General features: G+C 37.7%; 2 protein-coding genes across 7 annotated transcripts in view; one reads left to right on the top strand and one right to left on the bottom strand.

Annotated features, from left to right (window-relative positions):
• Window positions 1-13,614, bottom strand: part of trmu (tRNA 5-methylaminomethyl-2-thiouridylate methyltransferase) — a 32,003-nt gene extending 18,389 nt beyond the window's left edge. For all 4 annotated transcript variants that reach the window (XM_043713687.1, XM_043713688.1, XM_043713690.1 and 1 more), the window contains exons 1-3: window positions 13,433-13,614; window positions 2,063-2,228; window positions 576-682 (exon numbers count right to left, since the gene is read on the bottom strand). In XM_043713687.1, coding sequence (XP_043569622.1) covers window positions 576-682; window positions 2,063-2,228; window positions 13,433-13,517 — 358 coding nt within the window. In that variant the 5' untranslated portion in view covers window positions 13,518-13,614. The remainder of the gene's footprint in view (window positions 1-575; window positions 683-2,062; window positions 2,229-13,432) is intronic.
• srr (serine racemase) lies at window positions 13,196-21,256 on the top strand. 3 transcript variants are annotated; one of them, XM_043713692.1, is made up of 7 exons: window positions 13,196-13,268; window positions 16,005-16,192; window positions 16,860-17,038; window positions 19,413-19,543; window positions 20,103-20,251; window positions 20,329-20,418; window positions 20,681-21,256. In XM_043713692.1, the coding sequence occupies exons 1-7, from the start codon at window positions 13,252-13,254 to the stop codon at window positions 20,917-20,919; spliced, it is 993 nt and encodes a 330-aa protein (XP_043569627.1). In that variant the 5' UTR covers window positions 13,196-13,251; the 3' UTR covers window positions 20,920-21,256. The 3 variants fall into 3 exon arrangements, with proteins under 3 accessions (XP_043569627.1, XP_043569629.1, XP_043569628.1); XM_043713694.1 differs by lacking the exon at window positions 13,196-13,268 and adding an exon at window positions 13,618-13,750; XM_043713693.1 differs by lacking the exon at window positions 13,196-13,268 and adding an exon at window positions 13,809-13,831.
• Window positions 21,257-21,682: the final 426 nt, after the last annotated feature.

The raw sequence follows: 21,682 nt of genomic DNA, 5'->3' as shown, positions 1-21,682 counted from the left end.
CTTTGGTTACACAGAGGAAAAGACACTTTATCTAATTTAATGGTTAAAGAAAACAAGTCTTCACATCAAGATATTTCTTTTTAAAAAATGTCAATTTCAGTTCATATTGCTGTTTCCTCTTTCCTTGTGCCTCTCCACTCTTTTTTTATCTTAACCTAAACCTTAATAATTCAATTACCCTCCCACCCAGTAATTTCGCCTGTTGTGACTTGATCTTGGTTTCCACTGTAAAACATCACAGAGGACTGAACGGTTGCTAATAACAGGAAAACAAAATTGAAGCAGCAGTTGTCAAGTCAAATGCTGTTATAATTCAATAGATTAATGCATAAGGACATCTTTATTATTCAATGATTATTAATGTCAATATTGATGAACATTTACAGCTAATTTTAAAGCTATAACACCACAAATATGTATGCACATTTTAAAAAGAATTGATGACAGCCCTGCAGTTCCAAATTACAGAGAAGTGCACAAAACTGCGTATTTTACTGGACATTTTCATGATTAATCCATAAGCATATGAGATACTTTATCTTTCTCAAGCATCCAATGAATGCATAAGCACTTACCCAGGAATTCCAAAGCAAACTGCAATAAATACTTAAATTTAATATTTTTATTGCACATGATATCAGGGTTTGGAGTCCTTCCCATTTCATACTCCTTCACTAAGTTGCTAGAAAAGAAAAGAAAACAACACATCTTCATTCATGTTCAGGCAATGTGTTCTCCTAATATGAAATCTTACACTGTAGCATCTTAAAATTTAATTACTTAGATTAATTAGAGCTTTGAGGCATATTCTGAAATGCATGACTACATTTGATTGTGTCATGCTACACAGAAACAGAACTTTCCCAGCATCGCTTTTGCAACCTGAAAAGCAAGGCACAGTGAAGGTGGGTGTCCCACAAGGATCAGCACTAGGGCCACGGTCATTCACAATTTACATTAATGGCTATGAAATCAATAACACAACTTCTATATTTGCTGATTGCGTCGATTTTCTTTTGGGGGTAGGAGCGGAGATTAGGCAGCCAACCTAACACAGAGGAGAAACGGTTGCAAGGTAATAATGAACTTTAAGACTGGACATTCAATTGGCAAGTGAATTTCAAGACAAATAACTACAAAGTATTACAGTCTGGTTAAAACAAAATCTCACATTACTTGGAAAACAAGATTCTAAAGCATATAGAGGAGCAAAGGGATCTGGAAGCACAAACACACAAATCAATATAGGAGCAGAATTAGGCCATTTGGTCCATCAAGTCTGCTCTGCCATACATATGTTTCTCAATGTCGAGTGTGGGGTACTGGAAAAGCATAGCAGGTCAGGCAGCATCCAAGGAGCAGGAGAATCAACGTTTCTCAATCCCATCCTTCTGCCTTCTCCCCCAAACCCCTGTTTCCCTCAAGAACACGGAGGCTGTGTCCTCAGCTCCTACTCTTCCTAGTCATGGCAACATCATCTTCATGTCCACTCTGCCCAGGCCTCTCAGTATTCTATGTTTCAATCAGATCCACTCCATTCTTCTAAAATCCATTGAGTACAGACACAGTGCTTAATCACTTCTCACATGACAAATCCTCTATCCCTGGGATCGTTCTTGTAAACCTTCTCTGGACCCCCTCCAGCAAGTTCTTCCTTAGATACAGGACCCAAACTTCTCTCAATATTCCTGAAATAACTCCATAGTGTTCAATATTCTGTCTCCAAGTAACTCTTTATTTACATTGGAGAGTCCTTATCACTGATCCAGCTTCCTCACCATCTAATCTTTCTTCTTTTTCTTCTATTGTTAGCTTCAGTTTCTCATTTCGCTGTTGACAGGAGAAGACTGTTGGATCTTCATTTTCAATGCCTGCTCTTGGCTACTTTTCTCTCTTAAATTGTACATGAAAAGCCTTTCAATTCCAGAACATCTACTTTAATCTAACCCATTCACTTATTTTCTTTGCATTCAGAAATACAGAAACTAGCAAAATCACCTTCAAAATAATCATTACACGAGTATTTTAAAAGTAAAGACTGAGTTGAAAACTTGTACATTACCTAAAGACCTCATGCCAATACTCTTTCACATAAGAAATCTGATGAAAAGGGATGTTGAGCATCTTACAGACTCTGAAGGCATCTTCACAGTCCTGATTCCCAGCGCAAGCACCATGTTCATCGAACAAATCCCAGTTCTTCATAAAGACACCGGTCACGTGGTAGCCTGGTGAAAACATATTGGATTCTTTTTTTGTAATATTGTATTACTTGAGAAGTCATGCACCGTCAAGATAAAACGTGACCATAAATATAATGAGGAGATTACTCTAGGAAAATAATTCTTTTCTTGAACTGAAAATTTCTATAAATAAGAGGATCAATAGTTTCCAAATCCACAAAATAAATATCAAGATTTGAGAAGATGTTATTTTAGTATGACAGATTTTTTTTGTAAACTAACATGTTTGGTTATAAGTGACTTGTAACAAAAGCTGGGCACCCAGTTCAGAGAATTCATATCACTGATTTTCTCAAACAATGCAAAAAGTCATCGCCAAATATATGTCCCATCAGTCCACAGTACATTACATATAGAAACTTTTATGTGGAGGGGAAAACGGCCAGAATGTGGCCAAGTGATCATTTTTCCATAGCTGGAAGGCTCAGTTAGTCACTAAATTAGTTTATTAAGTTACATGGGGATGGGAGAAGTCACAGCGCTCATTCCTTTGGCTTGTATAATAGTTTACAGGTATGTGGAAGCCAGTTTTGTCCTTGATAAACTAATAATTTAGACAATGTACTCTGCTGCATATGGAACCAAGGAGTGGTATTTCAGGAAATATGACACTGGTTAGCAAGTTCTGGAATGGCTTACTGGCACAATGCCTAACCTGTAATGGAAACTAAACATGATAGTTATAATACCTCATCCAGAGGACATGGATCAAATGCACAAAACAGCACTGAATAGGCTCAAAATGACACTGAAGCTGGAATAAATCTGCTGCCCTTCCAAGCTCAGAAAGGTTCATGTCTGATGAATCATTACTCTTTGCCCGAATATAAATTGATTTTCCCAGCAGTTACATAAAAGTCATCTATTAGACTAGCGCATTTTGTAAGTACTTACATATGTTTTGTAAGTACTTATTATTATGTTTTGCGTGAAAAATTCAGAGTACAACTGAGAGATCTGGTGGTTAGCTGGAATATAACAAGTTGAGAGAGAAAACTGAACTGATTAATACACGGTTCAATTGTTTCCTAGTTATAGATCAGTAATCAGAGCTTTTCACTTAGTCACAGTGCTGTGCACATATTTTAGAGAAGCTATATAGTAGATATTCTCAGAACAAGGCTAATCATAGCCAAATCTGATTATGTCATGTTGATCCATAGTACGTTGTGTACACATTGATTTTTACTTGGGGAAGAAAAATCACTACAGTGATCCACTTTTTAGTGTTTTACTAGTTTCACAAACTGTTAATGACTCTCAAGATAAATACTCTTTGAGGGGTCAGACAACTGGACTGTGGTGAAGAATATTACTTTCTATTCAGTGTACCATGTTAAATCATGCATTTCAAGAGACTGAACAAACTTGATAAATCATTGCAAAAATTAATACCTTTGGGCAAATTCAGCTTCAAGTCCTATAAAAATGCAGACAAAATATGGAAATGGAAGATACATTTTTTCCTTCTTCCAAAGCAGTTCTCTTACTGTTAGATACATACACACAGCTTCCAGATAGAGCTGAAAGCAAACTTTTGAAGTTTCAAGGCTGCATTCACAGAACCTTTAAAGTAAATTCATTGCCACAAATAGCCAGGAGTTGTTTGATAGCCTTAAAGGGCTACACGTTGATTTAAGTTTGTAGAGGTGACTAAGAATATGCATCTTTGAAAAGAGCATCAAGATTGGTTTGAAACCACCATAACTTGTAATACTGAGCAGATGTATAGTTCAGGTGATAAAAGATCATCTGTTTAAACAATGTAGATGTGCTTGGAAATGTTATCAAGAACAAGATATAACAATGATTTGGAGATACTGGTGTTGGACTGGGGTGTACAAAGTTAAAAATCACACAACTGTTCACTGTTGCGACGTTTAAGTTATAGTCCAACAGGTTTAATTGGAAGCACTAGCTTTCAGAGCACCGCTCCTTCATTAGGTGGTTGTCAAGATATAACAAATGAAACATGTAAGATTCTCCATGTCAGCTTATTTATAAAAGATATGTAAGAAGTGCATAATTTCAGAAATATGATTTAAACATTGTTTGTGGCATATTCTATTCAGTACTGGAATCAATTTGCTATTCATCCGAATAAATGAAAAAAAAATCAACATACAGCCAGCCTCTGCCATACTGGAGTAAGATGTGACAAGGAGGAAACTGCCCTCTACTGTTTCTGAATGTTGAAACTTAATCTTGAAAGACTACAGTGATATTTCCATTTCCCACACTAATTATCCTTCTGATTTCTGTCAGTAATAATGAAAATTTATTGTAAAATGATGTGCACTATTGTACCACACGCTTGTACTTAGTGAGAATTGGATTAACAGTGTCACTCACCCGAGTTAAGAAAAACACAAGACAGACCATATGCAATGGATCTGAATTGGACAAAACTAAGACTAAGGGTGAACAAAATACAATAATCTAATCAGTTGAGACAGACTTTCATTTTACAGAATTCAATGAGGTCCTTAAAACTGAATTAAATAAAGTGTCACAGTACTGTTAGTTTAAATTGCCAGAGCCTTTAGCCTGGGGAACCTGCCATCCATATCCTAGTCTATTCTTTAAGTGACTCAGTGACAAACCTGAAGTGCTAACATTATTTTTCTCCCTAAGTATGGTATTGGACCTGCTTAGTGTCTCCAGCATTTTCTGTTTTCATTTCAGATGTACAAGAGCCACAATATTTTGCTTTTGTATTAAGATCTGGCAAGACGGTGCAATGATGATGACATCCTGCTGAAGCCCTGAAAATTGTAAATAAAGCAGAGAAAATGGAACAGTAAAAGGTATATATTTCTCTAAATTTCATTTGTTCCTGCTTACAGATTCAGTCACATAGCATGGAAACAGACCCTTCAGCCTAACTCATCCATGCCAATCAGACATCTGAATTTGACATAATCCCATTTGCCAGTATTTTGCCCATTTCTATCTAAACCATTCCTATCCATTTACCCATCCAGGTGTCTTCTAAACGCTGTAATTGTACCACTTTTTCTGATGGCTCATTGCATACATGCACCAGCCTGTATGAAAAAGTTACCTCTCAGGGCTGCTTTAAATCATTCCTCTCTCACCTCCAATTTTGACCTCCTCCACCCTAGGTAAAAGAGCTTGGCTATTCACCCAATGCATACCCCTAATATTATAAACCTCTATAAAAGTCACCCCTCAGCCTCTGACACTCCAGGGAAAAAAAGCCCCAGCCTTTCCATTAGGTATCTCATTTGCTTCTGCAATCTGTTGGCACTTTATAAAAGTTGCTATATCTCAAATGTTAGCAAGATAAGTCTTGACAGAATCTTTAATGGCATAAGTCACCAGTGCTGCCACATACCATCCACATAAAAAGACTTCTTCAACAGATAACTGGAATAAGAATCATAACTGAATTTCCCCTTCCAGTGGCCCTACATCAACTAATATTGAAAAGCCGAGATCAGAGTGGGACCTTCACAGATTTTAATGCTAAGCTACTAACTTAACAGACAATCAACCATCAGGGCAGCTGGAAGTTTCACAACTTCATTTGAGACATTATCAGGCTGTTCTTGAGCTCCCTCTGGTGGTGCCCTAGTTGTGAAACAATCAAAGCAACCAGTTTAATCTGGACTCATTAATTTCCTAAATGCAGGACAGAAACAATCAGGCATCCACATTCATTAAAAAGTACAAAAAGAGAACAGTTGGTGTGGAACTAATGATGAGTGATGAAATTTCGCCCTACAAAACACAAATACAGAGTGCTCAATAGACATTATAAATTACTGGTCAAGAATGATCAGGATGGGATTGGTATCAAGCACTGGAATTTATAGAGTGGCTCTTACACAGAAGAACACCCCCAAAACATTTCACAGCAGCATTATCAGACAAAACTAGATACTGAGACACTTGAGAAAATATTAGTACAAAAGCAAAACATTACAATAGTGCTAGAAATGTGAAATTTTATTTAAAAACACAGCAAATGTTGGAAACATTCAATAGACCTGGCATAATCTATAGATAGAAAAACAGGGTCACTGTGTCAGATTTGTGCCCTAATGAACATTAACTCTGTTTTTCTCTTTTCACACATGCTGCCAGGCTTGCTAACTATATCCAGTGGTAGCTGTTTCTATCAAACAAACATGAGGATAGATGATAAAAATTTGATCAGAGGGTAACACATGAAGTTTTCCCTGATTGCCACTGCTGGCACCTCACTGATATGTGCCACCTCTGCCAGTATGTGACACAATGCAAGGGCTGTTTGAGATGACTCATGGTCATTAATCCATCTTGTTTATGCTGTATTAAAGGTCTAATAATGATCAGTGGTCAAGCTGTACCATTGTAGAGATGTTACAGGAGATGAATGCGTCTTATTCAATAAGATGAGTTAAAAGTTGGGCCGAAGGGCCTGTTTCCACACTGTAAGTAACCTAAACCTAAAAAGCATGATAGGAATAAGCACAATTAGCATTACTACTAAGGTTTTCTTTACTGGAATTCATCAGATTTAGAGAATGCATCTGCTCCCCATTGTGGATAACTTCCCAGTTCCACTCAAACACTATCTGTCACATCATCAGACTAAGTGGAGCTAAATACAACTTCACTATCAATTCTTTCCAAACCATTACCTTATGCAACAAGGAGTGGGTGTTAAGTAGCAACGAGTAGGAGGAGAGAGACCTGCTCCAGAAATGAGTAAAATGAGTAATAATATCCTAGAACAGGTGACTAGAAAATATATGTACTACCATTATCTGAGGGGGTCCTATAGTGAAGTGGTAGTGTCCCTACCTTTGAGCCAGGAGACCCGGTTTCAAATCCCACCTCCTCCAGGAGTGTGTAATAACATCTCTGAACAGGTTGATTAGAAAATATTTACTCACATTATCTAGGTCCAAGTAACACTGTACTTAAAATTTTCAACCAACAGACTCCCAAATGAAAGGTCGCTGACCTGAAACACTGGGTGGAATATTAAAAATGGACTGATTGGCATGAGCTACAGTGAGATTCTTGACAGAATCAGGTGACTTCAGCAGTGAGGTCCATCTTGATTGTCATCAAGATCATCTCACTTGACCTTTTACACAAGCAGTGCGGCAAAATTCTCGTTAGGCAGCAACAAGATACTAAGAAGGGATTGTTGCTTATTAAACACCTTGGTAATGCCACAAATTGCCTTATTAACATTCAGCCTCCCATCTTACTAAACAAGCTCAAGAAAAGCTCAAGTCAAAAAACTCAGCAAGGAAACCAGAGTGAGGACTTGGCAGATTCAGCTTGCCACTTGATCCAAGTGACTTCCATGGCCATACCCTCGGGCATGATCAACATGCACCAGTTGCACTCATTCCCATTCCACAGCATTCAGCATCGGACAACCCAACACAACCATCTTTGGCACTTCTACTGTGCACTGGCAGTGCTCTCTGGAAAGCACAGACCTCCATTACAAAGCATACCAGCAACTTGCATTAAAGGCTCAAGGGGGACACTTTGTACACAGGACAGGCACCAGCTCTGGACTGAAGTAGATTACATATCAGGGCTTCTTACTTGCTCTCTTAGATCTCACTATCTTAGCACCTACATGCATAGTCACAGCATCCCTGCCTTGCCTTGCTTGTTGTGCTAATTAGCGCAGACACAAAAACTGGTGGCTTGCCTTGCTGCTAAGCAATTATCAGCCTCGAAGATGTGCAATTTGCGGAATGGTAATATGTTGCGGAATTATAATAAGTTACATCAGCCTTGTGAAAACTTACTTGGCTTGTGGCGAAAAACACTCAAGAAAATCCAATGCAACTCAGATTTAGCGAAAAAAAAGACTGTTAACTCTGCTTCTCTCCATAGATGCTTGCTGACCTGCTGAACTTTTCCAATTGATTTGTTTTTATTTTGGATTGCTGGCATCAAAATACAAATAGTATTTTGTTTCATTTCAGGCTCTCTGGAACATTTCCTTAAACGTTTCAGTATTTTTACTGCACTACTGAAATAAATCTTACTCCAGCAGTAATTCTGCTCAAAAGAGCAATTTTATTCAGTATTAACATAAATTATTAATATTTCAAATAAGCTGCAAAAACTAACTTGTGTTCCACACCTTTAGTCTATGTTTCTTATTTGACTTTATTTCTAATTTATTACTGATGAAAAAAATAATTTAAGTAATTTTAAAACAGAGCAGCACTTTCATAATTTGGGATGCGGTTTCAATCAATCATTTTTAGTGCCCAACTGGGAAAAAAATGCAGATGTGAAGGCTCCCAACATCTTAAATCGATCACATACAACAAAAGCAACTTTCGTTGCTTCCTGCTTACACTGGAACACCACTTACAGTGCTTTTCAATAAAGAGCTAAAGGATATACTGACAACACTTATAACGCATGGGAATCTCTGCAGCATCCTCAGTGTGTCCATATAGACCTGCCTCAGACACTAAAGCACCTACATGGCTGGAAAGCAAGGGCTTTATTGTAGATTCTTGATTGTTGGTGGCATCCAGTCAGAAATGTCAATGGAGCCAATCAAGAAACATAGCTGTTCTTGTTTCAAGTAATTCACTTCTTAATACAGGTTGGTCTGCTATAACGCGCATTTTGTTAATGTGAATTTGCTATAACACGACTGACGAATTGGGGACACTGTTTGAATAGCGCGATCTTTTAAAGTGTGCATTGGTTAAAATGCGATTCCGATCCAGTTAATTTAAATGGTGCTGTTATTACGCCATTTTCTTATACACTGGATTGCACAAGAATGGAACTATCGCATTATAGCAGAACTGACTGTACAATAATTATGTGAGGCAAGTGTAACCAGAATACCCTGCATTCTATGGATGCTATTAATTAATCTTTATACACATTGATCTTTAGCCTTTGCCCATTCAACAAGAATGCTAAGTTAATTTTAAACAGACCACTGAACTGTTAAAGAATCTCAGTGTTTACAGCATTGAAGGAGACAATTCAGCCAACTATGAACATGCCACCCCTCTGCAGAAATCATTCAGATAGTGCCACTTCTGTGCCTTCTCCCGCTGACCTGCACACTTCTCCTCATCAGATAATTATCCAAATCCTTTTGAATGCCTTGATTGCATTTGGGTCCACCACATTTGCAGGCAGCATATTCCCCATCCTAAACACTCACTGTGTAAGATGGTTTTCCTCCCTTCACCTTTGTTTCTTTTACCAATCATCTAAAACCTGTGACTTTTTTGGTCTCAAACAATGGGAACAGTTTCTCTCCATCCTGGCCAGAGGTCAGAATTTGAATACATCTATCAAATATCTTCCCAGCCTTCCCTTGTCCAAAGGAAAAACCCAACTTCTGCAACCTATCTACATAATCAAAGTTCCTCATCCCTGGAAGTAATCTGCAGTCACTATTCATCATTCTTGTGAATCTGTCCCTTGCCCACCACCTTCACATCCTTCCTAAGGTCTGGTGCTCAGTATTGAATACAATACAGCAGAACCAGTACTTTATGCAGATTTAATATAATTTGTTTAAGTACAATATGCCCATATTTATAATACGCACAGTGCCGTCCAGTTTTTTTAACCATTCCTTCAGCCTGCATTCTACCTTCAATAATTTGCACAGCCAGGTATCTGTGTCCTTCTTATTACAATGAATCACTTCACATTTTTCTGTGCTAAGTTTCATCTGTCAATTGTCCATCCTTTCCACCTGTACTTCTGAAGTTTCACAGAATCGCCATCAGTCACAATATTTCCATGTTTCATATTATAAAATTTTGAAATTGAAATAAGACTGACCCTAACAACAGCCCATTTAGTAATTTCAGTAATCCTAATAATTTCTTTTCTAATCCATAGTGATTCATGAGTTTTCTTTAATTATCAAGTGTTAAGAAACTAATTTTATTGATATGGGATAAGTGAAATGAATCTTTCTACAAGGCTAATATATAAAAGTTATTATATACAAAGTCATTTGATCATATAGAACTTGAATATTATTTAAAAAAAGACATTTTGTCAAAGCTTCTTAGCTTGCACACAACAGGATGATTTGCAAAAACTGATAATGAAAATTAAAACATTCAGACTCCATAAGAGGACACTGCTAATTGGCAGAGGAAGAATTAACTGGTTAATACCACATCAAGTTGGAAGAGATATTTGCTGAGGTCAAACTCCTCTACTCTCAGCTATCCCATCACAAAGCAGCGTACACGGAATACAGTGAATCCTTGAGGGTATGCCTATCTAATCTAGCTCAGATACATGACAAGATTGCAAATAACATGGCCAATTTTCACATGCAATGTGAATGTCTGTGAGCAAACCTACAAATCACTAAATGCGATAGAGAGACCGGATTAGTCATCCTTAACAAGTTGATAATACCAACACATTGAAGGCCATTCTTAACGATGGGTACAAATTTATATGCATTGCACCAGACACTCCTCATTATAGGACAGCCCTACTCCAACACATTTGCTTAACTTGTATAAGTGCAATGAGTGCAGTCAGGTGATGTATATGATAGGGTTTGTTCTCACGGCTCACATATGCAAGTGCTGGAACAAGGCACACAAAGGTGATGTCCCTTTACTCCCTACCTTATCTACATAATATGAACTGCTACATGATTGATTGTAGCAATTTGCTCAATGACGTGGTCTATGAATCTCAGTGCCAGGCTTACAGTCTTCCTAAATAATGGAAAGAAGCAGGGATGCAATGGATAGAGCTAAGAGGTCTCACAGCTGACAGATATGATCAAGCTCACATGTCCTACCCTCATGACTGGTGATCAATTCTCCTCCCATCACTTCGAGGGTTCAACAAGGAGATAATCACCAATATTGATGTCACCTCATAAGCACTATTAAACCAAAGCTTGATGATTTGAAGGTTTAATTGCAAATACTTCATATTAATGATTTGGAGATGCCAATGTTGGACTGGGGTGTACAAAGTTAAAAATCACATAACACCAGGTTGTAGTCCAACAGGTTGGACTATACTGGTGTTATGTGATTTTTTAAATACAGATTAAGTGACTGATGCATGGATAGATGAAGGCACTGTCTTTTTTATGCACTTTCCTATTCTGAGAGACACACCTTTGTCCTTGAATGTTAAGATTCCTTGATAACAGAGCCTTCTCTATTTGAATTTGTTCAGGGTTTCTTCTCCCCCTATGTACTGGTTCTTACACACTTAAGAATTGGTTTTCAGAATGCCTTTTTTGAAAATTTCATGTGGATCCTTGGTATACAGGAATCCTCCATGTGAGCCACATGGCTGACCCAGTGAAGGTCAGTTCTAATAAACATGCTAGTGATACCTGGTATGAAGCACCTTGCAAGAAACATTAGGGGTTTTGACCAATCACTTGGCATTGCAGATAGATTTTAAGCAATGAAGACAGAATGCATTAGTCACATTGTAATAGAAGTAGGTCACCTGTGCCTCATAGCCATAGGGAATTGATGCAAGAACCTCTAACTGAGTAGACTTTGATCTTTGCCTTAAAACAAACTCCCTGCTCTTTTCAAATCCTGTGGTCGAGCCTACCAAACGTGAGCTCGCTGTGGCGAGGTTACTGACAATTCCATCATCCAACACAATACTGTTTGAGGGAATACTCACAAGATAGCAGGACTTCTGAAGGTGAAAGGTGTATTTTTGATTGTGACTATGAAATACCTATACCACACTGAAGGAAGAAGGCAACTTACCACGACTTTCTCATGGGCAAACACTAGTCTTGTCAGTGACACTTATGAAACATATTTTTCAAAAAAGTCCTATGTGACTGTCTCTGACAATGTGATGTATTCCAGGCTGCAGCACTGCTTTTGGCAATGTTGTGTACCTGATGACATTAGTTGGAATGCTCTTGGTGAAAACTCCTGTTTAGGTTGTCATCACTGTCAAGATACAACGCACTTCCTTCTGTGGGAGATGGCTTACCCCTGACTCTGATTCAAAACAACCCAGTGTCCCACAGAACGCTCAACTAGTAGTCTCATCAATACATGCCTAAAGATGAATATTCCTAAATCCATAAACTCACTGGAATGTCATATAGGGAGAACACGGTGGCTCAGTGGTTAGCACTGCTGCCTCACAGTGCCAGGGACCCAGGTTCCCACCTTGGGCAACTGTCTGTGCGGAGTTTGCACATTCTCCCGGTGTCTGCATGGGTTTCCTACGGTTTCCTCCCACAATCCAAAGATGTGCAGGTCAGGTGAATTGGCTATGCTAAATTGCCCATATGTTAGGTGCATTTAGTCAGAGTTTAATATAGGGTGGGGGAAATAGATCTGGGTGGGTTGCTCTTCGGAGGGTCAGTGTGGACTTGTTGGGCTGAAGGGCGTGTTTCCATACTATACGAAATCTAATCTAACACAGCCTGAATACTGTACATTGGATAATAATAGTGACCTTCTAATGTGTTGTGGCAATACTGCCCTGCCTCATGATTCAATAGCTGATATTTTTTTAAAAAGCACTTTGATCCATCACATCCATGCTACCAAAAACAACCACATAGTCTAATGCCATTTTCCAGCTCTTGGCCCACAGCCTCATACGCCTTGTCATTGCAAGTCTGTTTTGTATTCAACTTGTTCAGAGTTACATACCAAGGTAGCCTTAACTGCTTCACTGGGCACTGCTTCAACTACCTCGTTGAATGCTTTTACAGCAAGGTTTTTGGACAGTAAAGGAACTAAGGGATATAGGCAGAAGTGAGGGCTGTAGATGCTGGAAAGCAGAGTTTAGATCAGAGTGGTGCTGGAAAAGCACAGCAGATCAGGCAGCGTCCGAGCAGGAAAATCGACGCTTCGGGCAAAAGCCCTTCAATAGGAATGGACAGGGATATGTTGAGTAGGCGGGTAGTGGAACTGAGTCTACGAAAGGATCAGGCAGACATTGAATGGCGGAACAGGCTCCACGGGCCAGATGACTTACTCCTATACCTCTGGAACACATGCGACTTGTTCCCAGGTAGGGACTGTGCCACAAGAACAAGTCTTAGCAACAGTCAGCAGGGGCCTTGCACCAGCTTAATGTCCAGATCCCAATAATTGCTGCAGTCCAGCGGTGGATACACTGTGTCCCAGAATGAAACACTGTGTTAAATCTGTAACGATGTACTGTCAGCTCCTCACCTTTCCGTCTCAGCAGCAGCGCCGCTACAGCGCTATCCACACCTCCGGACAGGGCACACACCACATGCCGCAGCGGGCGGCTCATCACCCCGAGCCAAGGGCAGCCTCTCTGCTAACCCCTCAGCTCCGTGTACCTCCCAATACCAATCCCCCAGGAAACAGTGTCTGGCTGGTGGAGTCCGCCCCGGAGTTATTTGTCCCCTGCACACACACACAGCCCTGACATTGTTTAACCCCCTGCCCATCCCAACCCCGTGGTGTGTTTGAACGGACAGGGGAACATAAAGACACGGTGCGGCTCCCTGAAGTCAAACACCAGTGAGTATTGACAGAGCAGAAACTGCTGGTATAAGGAAGCTCCTTTATTTCTAAACAAACCTCTGGGGACCCAATGTCAAGGTATACAAATACTCCCCCCCGCCTCACCACCTTGGAATATTTTACCGGCAATTTAATACAATCGAGGGCATAAGATTTAATTTGTCTTTGATGATATTGTTTAATAAGGTTCGAAGAATTCCGTCAGAGAAGTGAGAGGGATGACCTCTGATGTTCAACAATGAAACTTTTCTAAAAAATATTTAAGCAAAACAACACCGTCCTTGCGATGTTATGATACCTTTGACAGGCCGCTTCATTTTTTTAGTTTCTGACAGAATGCCGGAAATACATATTGGAAAGAGTCTTAATGCTGCACAGGAACGGGAAGAGTGGATGAGGGACTGACTTAAAAAGCAGTGAACACTTTTTAATTTTTTTTTAAAAGAAATACTTATTTTATGTTAAAACATACTACCACTAAACTTATTTTTCATGGCTGTTTTGATCTTGCTGCTGCCTTGTGTGTGCGCTTTCCAGCTGTTCCAGACTTACTTTCTCCTGCGATCAAGATGATCGACGTCACCAATGCTATTTTTTAGAACAACATTTTTAAGAGTATACTAAAACCCTGTCACGATCTCGGGACAGAGCAAAGTCAAATGCAAACAATAAAGAATTTGGATATTGATAGTTTTTATTTGACTGAGTCAGAGTACAACTGAGTCTTTCGTAACCGAGAGAATACAGTCAATTTACACATAACAATGCAATCTTCAAATCATCAACATAGATACTTACAATTGGCGGGAAGAATCCACTTAGCTCAGTTTAAAATAACTAACAACGGGATTGATATTGTGGAATTAAGTCTAATGCTCAAGGGTAACTTGCCACCTGTTTAATGCGGATCTTTGTACATGACTATCTTGAGCTCACTAACAGGTTAGTAACATGTGTCACCTCGACCACCTTTCTGAGTGTACACACGCCTCTATCAAGGTTTTCGAAATGTTCAGGTATTTTGATTGCCTCAGATATTGGAGCTAACAACATTATTTTATTTGCAGTTAACACCAATAGAAATAGGGTTGACAGGGGGTGCTTATATCATTCATGAGGACAGTTAACAATTCAAAATTAATCTCAGAAAAATACGATTGCTCTTCGGAGAGCAATGGCCCTATGACCATTATTTCATGAAATGAAAATAGTTTCATTTTGAAAAGAAATCAATGTATTGAATATCTCAACAACAGATGAGCTTAGCTGAGATAGTGACAAATGTCACACAGTATCCCCTGAGCTAGCAAGGTAGTAGGATTTACAGATTCCTGCCTTATGATTGCTTTCTAATGACTCCTACATTCAGTATTTGTGAATGACAGATAAACTGTTCACATAGTTATAGATACTTTAATCAACCTGTTCAAATATGTGATACACTTTTGGAGCAGGTAGGACTTGAACCCAGGATTTCTGGCTCAGAAGTTGGGACATGAACACAAGATCTCCTCACACTGCTGCACTCTGACTCACAATAAAAAAAACTATCAAATGATCACACATGAAGAATGGCCATTAGGGCAACTTAATGAGGGGCTCAAGTAACAACTTGCACCTATGTAATATCCTTAATATAGTAAATGTTCAAAGGCATATTACAAAAGGAGAGAACAAAACAAATAAAAGGGGATGCCAAACTAAGGAAGGAGAGTTGGAAGAGAGGGCCAAAGATTTAGTCAAGACTAAGATACACCTTGAAATATCATTAAAGAAATCAAGGGATTTAGGATAGCAAATAGGAACATGGCTGAGGGCTGTACCAACAATGATGGAATGAAAGGCAGGTGCAAAGCCACACAAAGGCTCAAGTTGAAAACCTGAAGAATGGGGAAGATGGCATATATTCGGTAAGGCAGCAAAGATCACAAGGGGCAGAAGGAATTGGAAAACTAAGCACTCATTTCACAGACTATGATACGATTCAGATTTTTTCAGGCAAGTAAATTGGAAACAAAACAATGATTCCTCACTTGATCCTTTACTGCATCAGGAGTCTTTTAGATGGCAATCTGAATCTTTGTTGTAGCAAAATTTGATCACAAACTGAGTAAAATTTCTGATAGTGATTCAAATCTCCCTGGCAACATTTTTTGAGCTTGGTAGATAGAATGAGACAAGAATGAGGTAGATACCAACTCATTCTTTAAAAAAAAGTTGAAGAAGTGCACTTCTATGCTTTACAATTCAGAGTAAGAACGGAAATGGAAGAAGCGGAAACCTTGCTGAGCTTACAGATGTTGCAGGAAGCCAGGGAGGCAGTAAAGCAGAGCACTTTGCAAGTTATTAAAACACCTATGATCCACCTGGCTAATGGTGCAGTTCCAATGAAAATCAACTGTGACCTGTATCTGAAGCTTGAAAACATGCAGACAACAGGTCAGTACAGTAAATACTTATACTGTGTTTTGAGTTTATTCCATGTACTGCAGTACAGTAGATTGATTTGTGAATTTTTAGGTTTTTTTAAGCTGAAGGGAGACACACTGTACATAATTATGTTCAGACTTACTGGTTAAACTGTTAAAACATAATGACAGAATATTTTGAAATTAATGTTTATTTAATAATATTGGATTTCTGAAACTAAAACATTGTTTTAAAAGTCAGAAATATTTTAAAAATTGTGCTACTAGTAGACCATGTCACTATAATAATTAGCCTTTTCTGAGACCAAAATCTGACTTAACTATGTAGCTATCCACAGGCATTAGTTTGTAATTAAGAGATATATAGCAAAATAGAGGAGTGACAAGTCAGGTAGAATTACATTTATTTACAGATGTCTTGTTAGCTCCTAGTGTGTAGGAATTTTACATCACTTCAGTTAGAACTGTGTTTTAAACATTTCTGGTTGACTGATTTTGTTTTCCCACTAATAAATGTATGAATGTAAGTTAATTTACTGACCTTAATACTGGCATACTACAATCTCTAATCTTAAAGTTGCGCAGAAAATGGAACCAATTTTGTAACATTCAATGTGGCACTTACAGTTTTTGATATGCCTTCAATACAAATATTACATAAGCATATTATTTTGCAGGCTCATTCAAGATCAGAGGAGTAGCAAATCAGTTTTCCAGAAGAGAAAATGGGCACTTCATTACAATGTCAGCAGGAAATTATGGGAAAGCCTTTGCTTATGCTTTGAAGCATTTTGGGCATCGAGGAAAAGTATTAATGCCAGATACAGCACCGGCGTCAAGGACCGACCTGATTGCAGTAAGCATGGATATACATATGTTAACTGAAAGCATACATTTGAATTGAATCTAAACCTTTTCTGTAGCTAAAAACAAGGAAAGGAAAAGGCTATTTAGCCGGAAGCAAAGAGTGAATTGTTGCAACAATGACATCAGCTTACGAAGCAATCATATTTGTTTTCGGAAACATGGCCCAGGACAAGATTCAAGTGTAGGATGTCACCATGTCACTAGGCAGAGAATATAAAGTACAAAAAAAATGTAGTTCTACATCTGGACTTTAAAAGTCTGAAACTACAAGCCATTAAGAAGGGAAGGAGTTCCATATCTCTGAGGCCTTGGAAGAAACTTTTACCTTGGTGCTGTTCTCATTTTTAATGGTGAAGTGCCAAGTAGGAAGAGTTGTAGGAGTTATATTTGCCAAAGTATTGCATAGCATTACTTTATGTAATCATGATTACACAGCAATTTTGATATACCTGTGGCATCAGGCTGAGGTACCAGCTCAAGGATTTGGTTCCCTGCATAGATTAAAGAAGGAAAAGGAGTATTTGGTACTGTCCATTTGGTCAGATTAAGAGGTTATAGGCAGAAATCTAAAACTCTATTTACATTTCTGTTGAGAATGATGGAGGGGGATGAAACATATAAGGAAAAGTTACAAAATATTTGATGGTATGGTACAAACGTATTTCTTTTTGATTCTTTAAATGTAATTTTGCAATTTCAAAGACACCACCTGGGGCGATAATGTTGAGAGACTAAATGCAGTGATACAAAGTGGAAAAAATTAGGAAGCCTACACCGAGCTCAAAAGTGGAAGTAATTGGTGTGTGTAAGATGTACCTTTGGCTGAGTATTGGTGGATATTAAGTAGCTTACACTGTTTATTTGCGAGGTTTTAAAAATTTAAGTTGCATGCTTGCTGCCTATTTTCCACAGCAGACCGACTAAGTAAATATTCTTATTCAGGCCTGTGTTTCTGCTGCCCATTATGTGATGACTCTTCTGTTCACTGTCATTTTCCTTCCCCACCCCAACAATCCAGTGGTAAAATGGGGTAGAGTTTACAGTGCTAGTAGTGGCAAAGGGTCTGCTACTTCAAACAGCAAATATGGAACTGTAGGTTTAATTGCCTCTCAACTATCAGCAAATTATACTTTTAAATTTTACAGCTTAATTTACAGGAGTACAGGGCCTCCTCACAATTTGCACATACTTAATGAGATTTCAGAACTTTAAAAGTTAAAATGGATTTATTTAACATTAAAAATCTTGAATGTTGTCATCTTAATTGCAGTTCTACAATTAATGATATCTTAACTCCTTGTAGAGCAGGATCCTTGAATTGGATAGAGAATTCACATCAGGCCTACAGCAAGCAGATTGTTAAGAGTTACAAGAAACCCAAATGCCCTAAGCAAACAACACTTGATAGATAACAGGAAAGAGCTTTAATTTTGAATTCCATCACCAGTTTCAATAGATAGTTGTTTCTGCGTGGTTTATTCAATTTTGACAAATGAACTTTTATTGAAGATATATTTGAAGCCAAACTACAAAAAATAAAGTAAAACAGAAAAGGCCTGTTAGAGATTAATATTTTTCAAAATGTTACTTATCCCCACATATTTTGGCATAAAATACCAAAGTCAGAAAAATCAATGTATTTACTTGGAGATTTGAGTGGCCCCCACCACCCAGAGTGCAAAGACCCTAAACTGGATGCTGAATTCTAGCAAATTGACAAGCATCAACCAGCTTGCTATTACTTGATAGACCAAAGAGTTGAATTCAACACAAAACTTTACCAGCGTTTTCCTCTCCATGAATGCAGCCAGACTGCTAAGTATTTCTAACACCTGGATATTTTGGTTTCAGTTTAAGCCCTGATTTCTGTTCAATTTAGCTTTAAACAAAATACAAAGTTTATTGGAACAAATGAGATGAAAAGTGGTAGCTCAGCACGTGCAAGATATTTGTGACTAGATCATCTTCATGTGCCTAGTGGCAAACATTTTGGAAGGTATATTTAGGGACTCCAAATTGTCAAAATAGTTTCAGATTCTATTAGGAAAATTGCATTTTCTCTGTAGGTATCTGAACTTGAGTTGAACAGAATACAATCAGCTTAAGTCACCTCAAAACCATAGTCATAAAATGAAATGCATCACTATGAACTGGTTAGAAACTTAGCTTTTTTAAAAAATAAAAAGATGCTTTACAAGTGGTACAATTTCTATAACATTTGTAATCAAGAAACAAGTATTACAAATTAATTGACGGTGTTGAGTCCCTTCATAGGTCTTAATAAATAGCATAAATATTCTTTATTACAATTATCAATGGCATTAGTAATTTTGAATGTTGCACATTTTTATATCACAATCTAGAGTTATGGTGTAGAAGTTGAGCGGATGCCACCCAAGTCATTGTTGCCTGCTGTGGAACAATTTGTTGAGGATCAGAAAATGAGTTTCTTACACCCCTTTGATGACATAGATTTGATTGCTGGCCATGGAAGGTAAAAGTCCAATTCCTATCTTTCTCTTTTTAAACTGATGGAGGTGAAGTTACTTCCTTCTTACAATTTACTGCATTACACCAGAGCCAAAGAGGCAACCTCACTCACTCCATAGGATTTATTGACCAAACTGAGTCTAGTTCTCAGCTGGACACATCTAACTTTTACATAGGCTCTTGAAGAGATCATACTCAATATTACTTTATTCCAATAGTGACTCCCTAATCAAAGTAGAGTTAAGGCTATATTAAAAAAGTGACTTCCTTAATGAAAATTGTTTAATAGATCAAATAACTTTTGATGCTAGCTGCTTAGTATGCAATTTCATAAAAGTATAATTTCATACACAAGAACAACTGTTGTATTGAATGCTTTTAACAGCAAGATACTATACTTCATACAAAACAGCAAAAACTAGAAAATGAAGCTACCAAAATGAGTACCTATTTCAGTAAGTAGCACAAGTGACTGGTGCAATTAAGTTTACTTCAAAAACATTAAGACAAAAAAAAAACACTGATCTGAATCTAGATGGTATCTCTTTTTTATGTGTTATTAGCATTGGTCTAGAAATTCTTGAAGAAATTCCATATCCTGATGTTGTGGCAGTTCCTTGTGGAGGTGGTGGTTTGCTTGCAGGGGTGGCTGCTGCCATCAAATTATCTGGCTGTACAACTACAAATGTATATGGAGTGGAACCAAGAGGAGGTAAACTATACTTCACAGTTTCGTTTTGTACTCCAGTTTTAAAGGCACCAATTTCACCATTTATTCTTGATCATCAGCTTGTACCATGTACAGAAGTTTTAATGAAAATAAACCAGTGTCTATGGATGCAAACAGCATTGCCTCAGGACTTGCTCCACCATTTGCAGGTGAGTGAAGCTGAAGATACAGCTTTAGTTTCGAATGGGAGGTTAAAAAATAAGGATTGCAAAAAGCAAGGTGGACATTGGAAATTGTAAACAAATAATGTATTTGATAAGTGCAAAAAAAATCAGATTGTTAAAAAATACCCAAGATGACTGCCAGAAAAACAATTCAAGGCATCAAAACTCAAAGCAAGAGAAAAAATTAAATATGCCAGTAAGACAAATATTTATCAGGGTCTTTCAAAGTCTTTCTATTCTGCAATAGGTACAAAAGCATTCCAGATTTGCAGACAACAAGTGAAAGAAATCCTATTGATATCAGATGATGAAATAAAAGCGGCAGTTTCCATGCTATACAAGATTGGCCTGGTTGTGGAACCCTCAGGAGCAGCTGCTTTTGCTGCTATTGTTGGAGAAAAGATCAATCTTAAAGGAAAGACAGCAGTGGTCATAATAAGTGGAGGAAATGTCAGTCCTGAAGAGCTTCAGCGTATTGTTCATTAAAAAATGAAAAAAATTGTCATGCAGCTACACAGAACTATATAATTAATAATAACAGATTTAAAGTTTATGTAGAAATGGACATGACAATCCTGATACCTCATTTTGAGTTTAGTAAATAGTTACATTGAAACATTAGAGTTTTGTTCTCTCATAATTGTAGTGGGAAAATACAAGAACTGCACTAATTTGTTTTTTGTCGCCCTTTAAATCTCAGCGTAACTAATCTTTTATAATTTCATCTTGTGTATTGAAATGTCCTAACATACTTTTATTTTAATGCAGAATTTCAGCATAAGATATTAACCCAAGTATTACCTTTATTAAAATAGTGAATTCTGCAACTTTGCCTAATCACTTGAAATTACAGAACGTGAGCAACATTGTATAGAAACTTAGTGGATTTTGTACTCGGTGCCAAGGGATCTATATTCTAAGAATTGTGTTGCTATCTGGCTGTAATTACAGCTTTGATTGTAATTATTTTAATAAGAAAATACTTGCACAGCAAGGAGGAAGAGGCAACAGTAATTCTGAAAAATGTACACAAATTTCAAATTTTCTCTTTATTTGTTTGATTAGCTTTTCAGATTGTAAAATAAAAAAGTAAATCTACCAAGAAAACATGACTTTAACAGTGGCATTTACAATTTAGGATTAACTGCGGTCCAAAGACATTTTTAGTAAACCAGAAGAACAAGTGACAGACATTATTTCAGTCCAACCACAGACATAGAAAAACAAGAAAATTGTAGGTTTGTATTCA

Source organism: Chiloscyllium plagiosum, chromosome 23 (assembly GCF_004010195.1).
Source record: "Chiloscyllium plagiosum isolate BGI_BamShark_2017 chromosome 23, ASM401019v2, whole genome shotgun sequence".
Lineage (NCBI taxonomy): Eukaryota > Metazoa > Chordata > Chondrichthyes > Orectolobiformes > Hemiscylliidae > Chiloscyllium > Chiloscyllium plagiosum.
The sequence above is the reverse complement of the archived record's forward strand: the minus strand, read 5'-3'. Positions and strand labels throughout refer to the sequence as shown.